The 13,256-nt window shown below is 57.6% G+C and overlaps 1 protein-coding gene across 6 annotated transcripts in view; it reads right to left on the bottom strand.

Annotated features, from left to right (window-relative positions):
• Positions 1-9,011: 9,011 nt before the first annotated feature.
• Positions 9,012-13,256, bottom strand: part of KIAA0753 (KIAA0753 ortholog) — a 64,835-nt gene continuing 60,590 nt past the window's right edge. For all 6 annotated transcript variants that reach the window (XM_062216940.1, XM_062216942.1, XM_062216941.1 and 3 more), the window contains one exon: positions 9,012-9,907. In XM_062216940.1, the coding sequence (XP_062072924.1) occupies positions 9,790-9,907 (118 nt within the window). In that variant the 3' untranslated portion in view covers positions 9,012-9,789. The remainder of the gene's footprint in view (positions 9,908-13,256) is intronic.

The following is a 13,256-nucleotide window of genomic DNA, read 5'->3' as shown; positions in this document are numbered from 1 at the left end:
AAAAAAAAAAAAAGAGAACGCTTTTCCCCATGTACATTTCCCCCCACACACACGTGTGCACGCCCGTGACGTACTTACTCCTATGCATCTGAGACAATGCACAGTGGCACTCTGGAGGCTTCCGCCCATTGTGTCTCTGATCTAACCACACTGCTCCTTGGGGACCTGGCTTGCTCCTTGTGACGGCCGCCTGCTACTCTCTTGCATGACACGCTTCATTTTATTTCTCTAACCCCGCTAAGCGGCCATCTAGCGCTCACTGCCCCTCCCTGTTAGCAGCGACACGGCGACAAACGCTCCCGGGGCTCCTCGTGCTCCTGTGCCGGCGTCCCTGGGGCTCACACACAGCCGTGGGGCTGGCGGGCCGGAGGGAACACGGGCGTTCCGGTGCCCTAAATAGCTCAGCGTCAGATTGCTCCGCTGAGGCTGCTCTGCCCGTGCGTGCTTTCAGCCGACAGATGGTGTGAGACCAAGGCCCAGCGACTCGCCCTCGCTTTAGAACCCAGGCAATCTGATGTCCAGTGCAGGGCTGCACCAGCTCAGGGCACGCCAGCCAGCTCCCCCGAAGCCAGCAGCTTCCCTGAGCAGAAGCCGGTCTCCGCCTCCCCTGGGGCCAGCACAGTAGCAGCCAGCTCAAGTTGGCTGAGAGCTCATGAGGACCAGCCCGGCCTGGAGTGGCGTCCCCCACCGCTGGGCAGGGCGAGCACGCCCACTGCAAGCCCACTCTCTGGGGGTGAAATCTGTCCCCCATTGATGCAGATCTCAAAGGTGTTGGTCTTGAGTCCCCCAAGCTCAGGGCCCAGGCAAGAGCTCAGTATAGGCCAAGGGGAAGTCGCTGTGGGGAGGGTGCCCCCTGAGAAAGGGTCTCCTGCCCCTCCTCCCTCCTCCACTCAGCGACCCTGCATACCTCTGCTGGGCGAAAAGCTGGTAGACAAAGTGGTCCTTTGCTTGTTGGGAAGCCCTCAAGGTTGTTGAAATGTATTTGAAAGGGGGGGGGGGGGAGGGAGAGAGGGAGAGGGAAAGAGAGAGAGAGAGAGAGATTATTCATTTGCTGATTCACTCCCAAAGGGCTGGGCCAGGTAACAGCCAGCAGCCAGGAAATCAATCGGGGTCTCCGTGGGTGGCGGGGACCCAGTGACTTGAGCTGTCACCTGCTGCCTCCCAGGGTGCACACTAGCAGGAAGCTGGATTGGACAGAGGAGCCAGGACCCAGAGCCAAGCACTTCTGAATGGAATGTGGGTGTTCCAGGCCATGCCATAGGCCTGCCCCCTTCTAGTTCTTTAACTCCACTAGCTGAGAATAACAAAGCCATTAAAACATAGTAACAGTAACAGGCATTTGCTGAGCAACTAATGCGTGCCTGGATGTGTTTTAAGTGCTTTTTGGGAAAGATTTGTGTATTTAATATGCAGAGTGAAGGGGAGAAGGAAAGAAAGAGAGAGAGATCTTGGATCCACTGGTTCACTCCCCAAATGTCTGCAAAAGCTGGAGCTGGGCCAGGCTGAAGCTGGGAGCCCAGGACTCCATGTGGGCTCCCCTGTAAGTGGCAGGGCCCCAACAATTTGGGCTGTCCTCTGCTGCCTTCTCAGATACGTTAGCAGGGAGCTGGATAGGGAGTGGACAGCCAGGACTCTGACGGACACTGATCCGGGATGCTGGCCTAACCAGCAGCTTAACCAGCTGCGTCACAATGCTGGCTCCTGAAGTGCTTCTTTTTTTATTTATTTATTTATTTATTTTATTTTTCTGACAGGCAGAGTGGACAGTGAGAGAGAGAGAGACAGAGAGAAAGGTCTTCCTTTGCCATTGGTTCACCCTCCAATGGCCGCTGTGGCCGGCACGCTGCGGTCAGTGCACCGCGCTGATCTGAAGCCAGGAGCCAGGTGCTTCTCCTGGTTTCCCAAGGAGTGCAGGGCCCAAGCACTTGGGACAGAATCCGGTGCCCCGACCAGGACTAGAACCTGATGTGCCGGCGCCGCAAGGTGGAGGATTAGCCTAGTGAGCCACGGCGCTGGCCTGAAGTGCTTCTTCTATGTTACCTCTTTCAGTCCTTAGAGCAATAGAACGAGAGGGGCGTGGTTACGACCACTCCCATTTTACAGACAAGCAAACTGAGACCCAGAGAGGCTGCCTATCTCTCATTAAGTCGCATAGTTAATAAGTGATGGAGCGGGGCCGGCACCGTGGCTCAAATGGTTAATCCTCCACCTTCGGCACCAGCATCCCAAATGGGCACCGGTTCTAGTCCCAGTTGCTCCTCTTCCAGTCCGGCTCTCTGCTGTGGCCTGGGAAGGCAGTGGAGGATGGCCCAAGTGCTTGGGTCCTGCACCCACATGGGAGACCAGGAGGAAGCTCCTGGTCCTGGCTTCGGATCGGCGCAGTTCCGGCTGTTGAGGCTATCTGGGGAATGAACTAGTGGATGGAAGACCTCTCTCTTCGTCTCTCTCTCACTGTCTGTAACTCTACCTGTCAAATAAATAAAATCTTAAAAAAAATAAATAAATAAGTGATGGAGCAGGTATTCAAACCCAAGCCCTGTGACATCCACACTCCTGCCTTAACCACTAGGGAGAAGAAGACAAGAAAAAAAGCAAGGCAGAAAGGAAACACAGGAAACCGCGAGGCTGGGGTTTGTGCCGCCAGAGTCCTGGACCAACACTTCCTTGGGCCTGCAGCCCAGCCACTGCAGCCTGGCTTCCAGCTCTCCGGGGCCAGGCACTGGGCAGGTGGGAGCCGCGAGGGAGGAAGGAGCAGAGTCCTCAGAGTCTGGGGCACAGAGGTGGCTGCCTCCCCTGCCCGGTCCGCCTGGTCAGAACGACTCAAAGGCTGAGTTTGACAAGGGTTCTGCGAGAGAACTGACTGCACTCATTAGAGATGGACTAGATTACACAGGGAGCGGGAGGGGCTCCAGGCATCGTGGCCACTCCCAGAGACACACGCGGCCCCTTCTCCCCCTGCGGCCCTGGAACCCTCGGAGAGAGACATTTCGCCAGGCAGGTGCCAATTAAATTAGTCCAGGGAAGGCGGGGAGCGTGGGATTGAGACGCGGGGTGTGGGGTGGGTTCTGAGTTAGGGCAGTGCAGCTGCTGTGTTTTCAGGTCCAGAGCACGCCCAGCATGTGGGGTCCTGAGGCTGGGGCTCCTGGGCGATAGGGGCCTTCAAAGTGGGATCCTCCTGCCAGTGCTCCCGGATAGAACCCACAAACTACCCCCAGCGCTTGCCCTCAAAGTCCTGCCAAACGTCAGGGGGTGGGAGGGTCGTGCAGGGGGAGGGGTGGGGGATGGGGAGGGCAGGTGCCCGCTCCTTCCTGCAGGAGGTGAAGCACTCTTGCCTCTGCCCCAGGGGTCAGGAGTGGGGGGTGGGGGTGCTACGGGTCCCCTAGGGTGGGCTTTTCCCCAGGGGCTGCCTGCTGCAGGTGTGTGGCTCTGAACGCCTCCACGGCCCAAGAGAGCCGCTAGGACGGTGGGAGTGCAAGGGCCACTTCTGGCGACAGCCGCCTGAGCTGCAGAGACAGTGAGCCTGAACTTGGAAGTCAGCCTGGGGCGGTGCTGCAGCCAGCGATGGTGTGGGAGTGGGGGTGTGAACGTGAGCATATGTGCGCATGTGTGAGGGTATGCGTGTTACTGTAACTGTGTGTGATGGTGTGAATGTGTGCATGTGACTGCGTGTACATGACGTGTGTGTATGAGTGTATGTGCATGTGACTATGCCATGTGTGAACGTGTGTGAGCGCATGAGTGTATGTGCGCGTGAGCGGGTGTCATTGTGTATGACGCATGTGACTGTGTGAGTGTGAGTATGACGCGTGTGAGCATGTGAGGGACAGGGAGTGTGGGCTGAGACCATGTGGCAGCCTGATGAGCCGCACACCGGGACCTTGAAAGAGCCCAGAGCAGCCCGTGATTTCCTGGGAGACCGGGCCCGCTCTGCCGTTCGCTCTCCCCGCCAGCCAAGGGGGCCGTAAATCCTGCGTGCATGCCTCGGCGACACAGGCCTGGAGAGCGCTCTGTGGTGGGCCGGCGCAGAGCCGAGGGGCCTGGGCTGCCTGCACTGGAGACAGTGAACTCCGAAACTGGACGTGAGGTTGAGTGTGTGCAGGCATGCTGGAGCGTGTGTATGCACCTGCATGCATGGCTGTTGTGCGTGCACACAAGTGTGACTGTGTAGGCATGTGTATTCGTGCGCTTGTACATATGTGTGTTTATATGGATTTGTGGGGGGGGGGGGTACTTCCCAATGTTCCTGAAAAATGAAATGCAAAAGGACATTTTGGTGCAAAAAAGTGTTTGAAATCCATCTGTACAACTTCAAAAGGTTCATGGAAAAATGCCTATAATTTTAAAAAAATTATGCATGACCTTTAGATTCTATTGCTCCACTACTGTTTTGAAGTCCCCTGGTACGTGTGCGTGTGCGTGACTTCTGCGGCAGGAGGCCATGACAAGGCCCGGGTTGTAAAGACGCTCCGACCCCTCACAGCAGCGAGAGCTCCTGTGTTTGCCAATCCGGGTGTGTGCAGGGCGAATGGGTTCCCGGGGTCGGTGCGGGCGGCTGGGGCTTGTCCCTGTCCAGAGCTGTGAACAATTATTAGTGTTGATTAAAAGCTCTGGCCAGCCGAGCCGGCAGCCCTGTCCCCCAGGCCCAGTGGCCTGTGCCACACACACACCGCCGGCCACAGGTCCCAGCCCAGCGTGGGAAGGGCGGGCTGAGCCCTGGCAGGAAGCGCCCAGGCCCCCCAGGCCCTGCCCGGACCGGCCTCCCCAGGACCCAGCCACCGGTCGGCCCCACATCTGCTGCAAACATGCTTGGGATTTCTTTCTGGCCCTGAAGTCAGCGCCAGCCACGTGGGCGACAAAGGCTGCTGGGAGGGCTGGGAGGAGACCCCGTGGGGCTCTGAGGGTGGGGGAGCAGATGAAGGCCAGGGGCCAGGCGGGGGCCTCGGGGTCTGGCGTGCCCTCCCCGCCCCCACCCCGCCACTCCACTCCGGCTCTGGGCCCTGGCCCTGTCTCTGGCTCTCACAGCGGTGCCTGCAAGGCTCTCCACGCACCCATTGTGAGGCTGGAGTTTATGAGGGATTGCATTGCACTTGGCAATGGCCTGGGGCTCCCAGCAGACTCCCCCATTTAGAAGCAGAATAAAGATCAGGAAGCCTGTGCCAGGGCAGTCTGGGGCAAACGGGAAGGCGGGACGTCGGGGCGGGGCCGCTGCCAGTCCCCGTGGGAGGGCTCTCCCCAAGGCAAAGGGAGGACCCCTCCTTCGGCCTCGCCAGGCACACAGCGCTCCGCTGTCCGCCCAAGGGGAGCCCGAGAGGATCCCTCTGCCCTCGCCTTTCCAGACTTCCGGCCGCACCCATGCTGTTCCCTCTGCCGGGAGCGCCCTTCCCTCCCTTCTCTGATTCCTAAGGTCTCTGCCATCTTTTAAGCTCTTCATTCAAAGGCCACCTCCGCCATGCAGCCCTCACTCACTGGGAATGAATCACTCCTTGTGGTGCACGGGCACGACGCGCTGTGTTCGCTCGGGTCCGGAGGGACCTGGGAGTGTCCACGCGGGGCCGTCCCACGGCCCAGCCGCAGGCGGACGCATCAGCGGGTTTTGCCGGTCCAGCATCCACTCCCTCTGCCTAGGGTAACAGAGCCTCAGTTTCCACACGGCAAGCTGCCCGGCCTATGCTCAGTTCACGTGGATCCAAGGCCTCGACCAGGGGCGGTCATGTGACCCCCACGTGACCAATCCCAGGTGGTTTTGTTACCTAAGCTGGGCCAATCAGAGCCCAGGAGCGGTGACTGAAGCATGCGCTGGCCCTCATGGGCGGGAAAGGCGCTGGGCCGTGGTTGCTGTTGCCCGTCTGGTCGCCCCCTGGGAGGCAGAGGAGGGCTCGACAGGAGAGCTGGGGACAGTGGCTTTGCTCCTGAGCTGGCCTGGGTGGGAGCAGAAGGCCGTCTTCTGGACGGGCAAGGGCACAGCAAGCCCGGGGACAGCAGAGCCGTCAGTGCCGCCTGGCACGGGGCCCACGGTGCGGCCTGACTTAGACCTTCGGGGGCAGGGGATCCGGGAGGGCGCCCAGAGGCCGGGGCCCCAGGGAGAGGAGGGATGGGCCTGCCTGGCTGATCTCACCGACAGGGGCGGGAGGCACCGTGTGTGGGCGGGTCTCAGGAGCCAGGCCCAGCAGCCGGGACACGCATGACTGGGGTGGGGGGTGGGGGCGCAGAGCCACACCAGGTAAGATGGCAGGCGGAAGGGAGTGGGGCTGGGGGCTGCAGTACAAGCACACAGGGCCAGCGGGGAGGTAAGGGGGTTTCAGAGATGAGGACGTGAAAGTGGGCAGGCCTAACTGCTGGGTTGTACAATGGCTAAGGGTGCCCCCAGAGACCGCTGGGAAACTTTCCAAGGGCCCCACCAGGGATTTTTAAGGTCCCCGGACGGGTGGAAGGAGGGATAAAATGCTGAAGAGTGTCATGGGGGATGGCCCATGTGCAAGACCCCAGGGGAGGAAGAAACTGGGGGAGCGAGGCACCACAAACGCCTCTCCTGGGTGCCCAGAGAAATGGGATGGGAGCACCCCCATGGGCAGGCGCCCGAGGGCCAGGGCTCAGAGGCAGGGCCTAGCTGAGGTGCAGGGCAGGGCCGATCCCGGGATGGGTGGGCCCGAGTACAGGCCACAAGACAAAACACAGTCGCCCCGTGGAGAAGTCAGGCAGAAGAGATGGAGGCTGCTGTAGGTCAGGTTCCAGAACCTTCCATGAGGGTCACCAGGCAGAGGAGCCTGACTCCAGGAAGAGCAGCAGAAACGTCCCAGGGGCAGGTGCAGTGTGGGGAGATCTGCTAGCAGCCCCCACACCCCCCTGCCAAGCCCACCAAGCGCAGGTGGTGGGGGAGGGGGCGTAGTCACACAAGCCAATCACCAGTCGGGCCTGAGAGCTGTGCACCCAGCGCAGGCCTGGCCCGACTGCTGGGGTGGGTGAATTCGCTCCCAGCTGGAACCACGTGGACCGGCAGCCACAGGGGTCTGGTGGGAGTCCTTCCAGTCAGGCCCCCGGCATTGGCTCTTGCAGCACGGAGCGCCCATGGGAGAAGCGGGACGTGCAGGAATACATGTCATGACCGAGAGCCCTTAAGAGGGACAGGGGCCACAGGGGAATTCCCATCACTGTTTCGAGCTGCTCTCAGAAAATCCCTGAGTTTAGGAACCTGCACTGTGCCAGAGGTCAAAGGCCATTCTCTGTGGGCCGTGGGGCTTGGCTCAGCCGGGCTCCTGCTGTTCACACCCGCCTCCACCGCCACACACACTCACCCCTGCTGTCACCCTCCTCCGACCCCCCACAGGCAGCAGCACAAAGGACCTGTGTGCTACTGGGGCAGCAGTGGAGAGGAGGAGGAAGGGGGCCAAGGCCTCTTCTCCAGCCCCAGGGCCCACCTCAAGCCTACCCTCACCAAGCACACTGGGGGCCCACTCCACGGGGGCCACCAGTTCTCCACTGGAGTTGCAGGACCTTGGGGGAGCAGGGCATGGTCTACAGTTCTCATTAGATGGTATTCCACTCCGGGGTCGCACAGGCCCCGCACAAAATCAGTCCCCAATTTGCTGAGCACCAACTGCATGCTAGGCAGGCTCCAGGAGCTCAACACTGGAGGGAAGCATGAACAGGGCGGGGGCACAGAGCGGAGAGAGAATGACACTCTGCATCCTCACAGCCCTCTAGACCGGGGACAGCCCTGCCACAAGGAACGCTGAAGGCATGCACGGGGCTCTGAACGGCACACCACCAGGTCCTGAGAAAACCCCAGGGCATCAGAGGACGACTCCCACAGAAATCCCAGCTCCTCCACGCGGGAATGCTCACCCTGGAGGCACTCAACTTCCGCTACTTCCTGCCCTTTACTTTTGTGGCCTGGAGAGGGCTTTGCAGGGGTTCACCAGGGACCCGGGCCGTCAGGTGGAGGCAGGTCTAACCCTCGCCCACCGGAGCTGGCTGGGCCACAGCAGCACGGCGTCAGCAGAGGCGCACCCCGGAGGGTGGCATCTAGGACCCCCTCAGTGGGACAAGGAGAGGTGGCCGCGTACGCGGGGGAGAACCCGCAAAACTGCTGCCATTCCCTTGATGAAACAAGCGAGCCCACGAGCACACGGCCACAGAGTGCAGGCCTGTTGGCTTCAACTGCCTGCTCCTGTGCCTCGCCGTAGCCATCTGCAGAATGGGAATCCAACAGTAACGGTATTCATCGCACCTGGGGGCCGCGAGCATTCACGAAGCTCTCGCGTGGAGAGCACCTGGAGAGCTCTGCTCCGGTGTGTGCTCAGTGATTGTTAGCTTTTATGATAGTTTATTTTTCTCGGGGGGGGAAAGGAGGCAAAGAACCACCATGCTCATAGCAAATATAAAGTATTCTCAGTGGCTTCAGAAAATCACATTTCACTCTGCCTGGAAGAAAAGGAGATGTCAATTATTTCAAATAGACATATACATACTTTAAAATATTGAGTTTATTTAAAAAATCAGCACAGTAAAAACTATACGAGCAATGACGAGTGCTCCTGTCAACTTCAAGTGCACACATACAAGGCTCGCCAGATTAAAGACCTGTCATCTGCCCCAGAGACCTTAAATTCTCAAGTGACATGAAATTAAGCAGGAAAACATGAACATCAAGTGGAAGTTGATTTTTCACAAGTGTGATCACAAGTGCGATCAAACGGCTTAAATTATCACCTGAAATATCTGTACTTCAGAGAGGCCCTGGACACAACACTGGCTGTGCCACACGGGTTCACGGCACTCAGGGGCGGGGCCCCGCGGCTCTTCTTCACGTGACTCACCAAGTCTCAGGCAAAAAAAAAAAAGAAAAGAAAAAAGAAAAAGAAAAACAAAAACCACCGGGGAAACCGTCTTCCAGGCAGTGGCCTTATCTGTGAGTTCCCTTTCTCCTCCTGAATTCGTCGTTTCTGAAAACGGGCTTCTCTCCCGCCAGCCGTGACCGCAGGCTACTGGGTCCCCCCCCCCCCCCCCCCCCCCGTGTCTTCCTCTCGCAGTGGGGACCGGGGCTCTCCTCCCACACAGGGTCCCTCTGGGGCACGGAAATGGAGCCACTTCAGACCTCATTTGAGACGGGCGTTCTGAACCTTCACGCGGGCACAGGCGACGGCCTGGTCCTCTCCCTCTGAATCCAGAGACAGCTTCCTGCAGCTGGCCGACTCGACACACAGCACTAAGAGGCTATTAAGTCCCCTCGGAGCGGAGCTGGGGCTGACAGCCTTAAGACTAGCCCTGGAGAAGTGCGGCTCCGTGATCGTGCTGCCCAGTGTCGACACCCAGGGCGGGCTCCTGCCTCTAACAGTGGCGGCAGCCCAGGGGCCGCCCTCAGTGACCCGGCAGGGACAGTGGTCCCCACAGGCGCAGTGGTGGGACCGGACGGCGACCGCACGTGTGCGGGCAGCGCGGCCGCCTGCGGGTTCAGCAGCAGCTCGAGTTCCTGTGAGGACCACACTGGCCTACTACCTTCCCAACACTGTGACAGTGACTGCCACCCCGAGCCAGAGGACACACACAGTGCTCATAGGAAGTGAGAGCTCTGGAGATGTTTCACCCGTCTTCAGCAATCCCCGCTTCCAGGCTGAGCTCCAGCAGCACTGCCGTGACAGGGCGAACATGGGAGCAGGGCGGAGCTCCCGGGCCTCTCCTCCCTTCAGTGGCAGTGGTGGCGGGGGGGCTGGCTGGAGCGCTGAGGACCAAGCCTTCCGGGGGCTGAGACAGCGGTGCCCGCCCCGCCCCGCTCCGGAGGAGGGAGAGCCGTTATGCAGCCGCCTCTAAGAACTCCGAGGTGAACACAGCTTCTGCATAATCTTCGCACACATCCTGGAGTTCAGCAGCCACGGCCCCCAGAGCTTCATCTACCAGCTCTTCTGAAAAGCTGGAAGACAAACAACACAGCTGAGGCGCGAGCCACCGCCTACGGAGTCATTCTTCCACCCCGCTGGGGACCGTCCCAAGGCCACTCTGAACTTCAAAAGGAAATTCCAAAGGCCAGAACAGCCCAGAGACTTCTGAAGAAGAAACCAGGGGAGACCCTGCTCTCCTGGACAGAAGAGGGCCCTTGGATGTCTGAAGGCAGAGCTGCAGCCCGGCCGGCTGCCTCACTGCCCACAGAGGGAAGCGCGCCCTAAGGAGAGCGGGCAGGGTCCTCCGGGCCGGTCAGCTGCTCTTCGTCTCTCAAGACCTGAATCTCTCCTGAAGAGTAAACAGGGCGCCTCTCAGTTTCTGACATTTTTCTTTTTAAAAATGTATTGGGGCCAGTGCTGTGGCGTAGTAGGTTGGGCTACCGCCTGCAGAGCCGGCATTGCATATGGGCACTGGTTCTAGTCCTGGTTGCCCCACTTCCAATCCAGCTCTCTGCTGTGGCCTGGGAAAGCAGCAGAAAATGGCCCAAGTCCTTGGGCTCCTGCACCTGCATGGGAGACCGGGAGGAAGCTCCTGGCTCCTGGCTTCAGATCGGCCCAGCCCCAGCTGTTGCAGCCATTTGGGGAGTGAACCAGCGAATGGAAGACCTCCCTCTCTGCCTCTCAAACATATAAACCTCTCAAAGCATGATTTATTTATTTAAGAAGCGAAGAGACAAATATAGAGAGCAAGGTCCTGTCCCCTGGTTCACTTCTCAAATTCTTGAAATGTCCAGGGCTGGGCTGAGAGCCAGGAACTCAAAAGCCAGGTATCCCACATGTACAGCAGGAACCCACTTCCTTGCGCCATCACAGGATGGCTGCCTCCCTCGGTCTGCACCGGCAGGAAGCTGCAAGCAGGGGCCAGAGATGGTCACTACACTAGGGTGCTCCAGCGTGGGATGCCGGCATCTGATCTGCTGGGCTCCGTGCCACTCCTGTGCAACGTGTCCTTAAAAGCACATCCACTTCTGCGTTCCTGGAGTGAACGCCACAGCAGGGTGACACCATGCCCTCTGTCTGTCCCATTACTAAGAACCGTCCCTCCTCCTAGTTACTATTTCCCTTTGTAACTAAGGCACGTGTAGTCGGAAGGTAACTTGGAGACTAATATCCCGTTTCTCATCAAACTTGCCTGAAGCAGTTATCACAGCCACCAGACACTGACCTCCAGTCCCATCATCCCTCCCTATAACAGCTGGGATTCTGCAATGAAGGGCTTCCCCTTCTCCCTTTCTCTGCATCCCCCTGACCTTACAGATTATTCCATGATCTGTAACATGACTGCTGCTCAGAGATGCCCCTGGTGTGGACGGTGGGAGCCCCTTCAAGCTGGGCACGTCCTTTCTGGGACAACGTGCTGTTTCAGGCTCTTTGTACTTTTTGCAGGCCCGGCCCAGCCCGGCCCGGAATCAGCCACTTCTCCATGGAGCCAGGTAACTTTGGGTGGAGAACAGTATTTAAAGCTGGGGGGTGGGGGTGGGGGAGTTGTATGGCTGGCATTGTGATGCAGCACATTAAACCACTGTTGTGATGCCAGCATTCCATACTGGAGTGCCTGTTTTAGTCCCAGCTGCTCCACTTCTGATCCAGCTCCCTCCTAACGTGCCTGGGAAGAAACAGGTGATGGCCCAAGTCCTCAGGCCCCTGCCACCTAAGTGGAAGACTGGGATGGCTGAGAACTCAGGATTGGCAGTTTTCTTCTTTTCTAACTTTAAAAGGTTTTCCATCTTCTGCTTCTTTTTTGTTTCTCCAGCTGCTTTTTAAGATTTTCTCTTACTCTCTAACTTTTCAATAATACTATAATACAAGTAGGTATGAATTTCCTGGGGATTTTAGAGCTTCTTCAATCTGTGGCTTATGTCTTTTTTTGAAAGTTTATTTATTTATCTTGAAAGGCAGGGCTACAGAGAGAGACAGAAAAAGGGATCTCCTATTGGCTGGTTCACTCCCCAGATGGCCACAATGGCCACCGCTGGGCCAGGCTGAAGCCAGGAACCAGGAGCCTCACCCAGGTTTCCCACGCAGGTGCAGTGGCCCAACTCCTTAGGCCGTCTTCTGTTGCTTTCCCAGGCCATTAGCAGGGAGCTGGGTTGGAAATGGAGCAGCCGGGACTTGAGGATGAATTAACACCGGCCCCGGCTTACATCTCTTGTTTCTTGGGGGACACGCCAGCCATCGTTCTCCTGACTCCCCTTCTCCCCCTCTCCTGAGACTGCAGCCACACAAGGTAGGTAGACCGCCCTCTACCCTCCAGGTCTTCCCCTCAGGCAGCACCCTGGGTGTTTGCTCCTGTCCTATGCCCCGAGTCTCACATTTTCTCTACTGAGCCTACACAATGCATTCTTCTTTTCACACATTATATTTTTATTCTAGAAGGTATAAGTGGATTTTGTTTAATTCTCAGTTCTCTGCCAAAATTCTAGTCTTTCATTTCTATGACATCCTAGGCACAGTTGTTCTGCGTCAACCAAACAGCTTTTGATTATTTTCTGGAACTGCTGCTGGATCTCTGTTTTTGATATTGTCTTGCCTCTCTGTAGCCTGCTTTTCTTAATCATATAGAGTTACAGAAATAAGCTGACTCCTATGATGTTATTTGCCTCCAGAGAAAATCTGTCTGCTCATGCCTGGTTCTGGGGAGCAGTAAGTCTAGAAACTCTGTGGTCCAATCTCAGGAACTGGGCTAATCTGAGCGGGGTGGCGTCTGAGAAGACCCACTTACATCCAGGTCACCCGTACAGGCACAGTGCAGCTTTTCAGGGTGAGCAAAAGTGAGCAAGTTCACCAGGGCCATCTCCACACCTTGGCCTCCAGCCTCTGCGCTCGGGTGTGCAGACTGCTCATCCCTGGCCAGAACTGGCCAGCCTCCCAGTCTCCGTCTTCTCCAGGACTCTGGCCCAGTTGCTCCTCATTACCGAGTTAACTTCCTCGTGCCTTCAAGCACGCATGTTTGATTCTGAATACAGCTTTTCTATGCGTAGTCATCCTCAGAGGAAGAGGTGATCCAAATTGCTCACTAGAAACACAGGGACTCCATCGCTCTTAGATTTGTTTCACTTTCTGCCTTCCTGTCATTGATTTACCCCACACAAACGTTCTCCCAATCTGCTCCACAACACATCAGGTGACACAGCTATGTTTACCCTTCCCCACTCTACCTGAGGAATTACTCTCTTGAGTTCCTCTGTCCTCGTGCCTTCTATATGGTCACTGAAAAATGCTTCAGCTAATAGCTTTTGTCATCTTCCTGAAAGCTCCATGGTGGATTCTCGTTTCCTAAATCCCAAGTCTTCTTTTTTTCCCCCCTTTTCCTTGTTTTTA

Source organism: Lepus europaeus, chromosome 18 (assembly GCF_033115175.1).
Source record: "Lepus europaeus isolate LE1 chromosome 18, mLepTim1.pri, whole genome shotgun sequence".
Taxonomy (NCBI): Eukaryota; Metazoa; Chordata; class Mammalia; order Lagomorpha; family Leporidae; genus Lepus; species Lepus europaeus.
The sequence above is the reverse complement of the archived record's forward strand: the minus strand, read 5'-3'. Positions and strand labels throughout refer to the sequence as shown.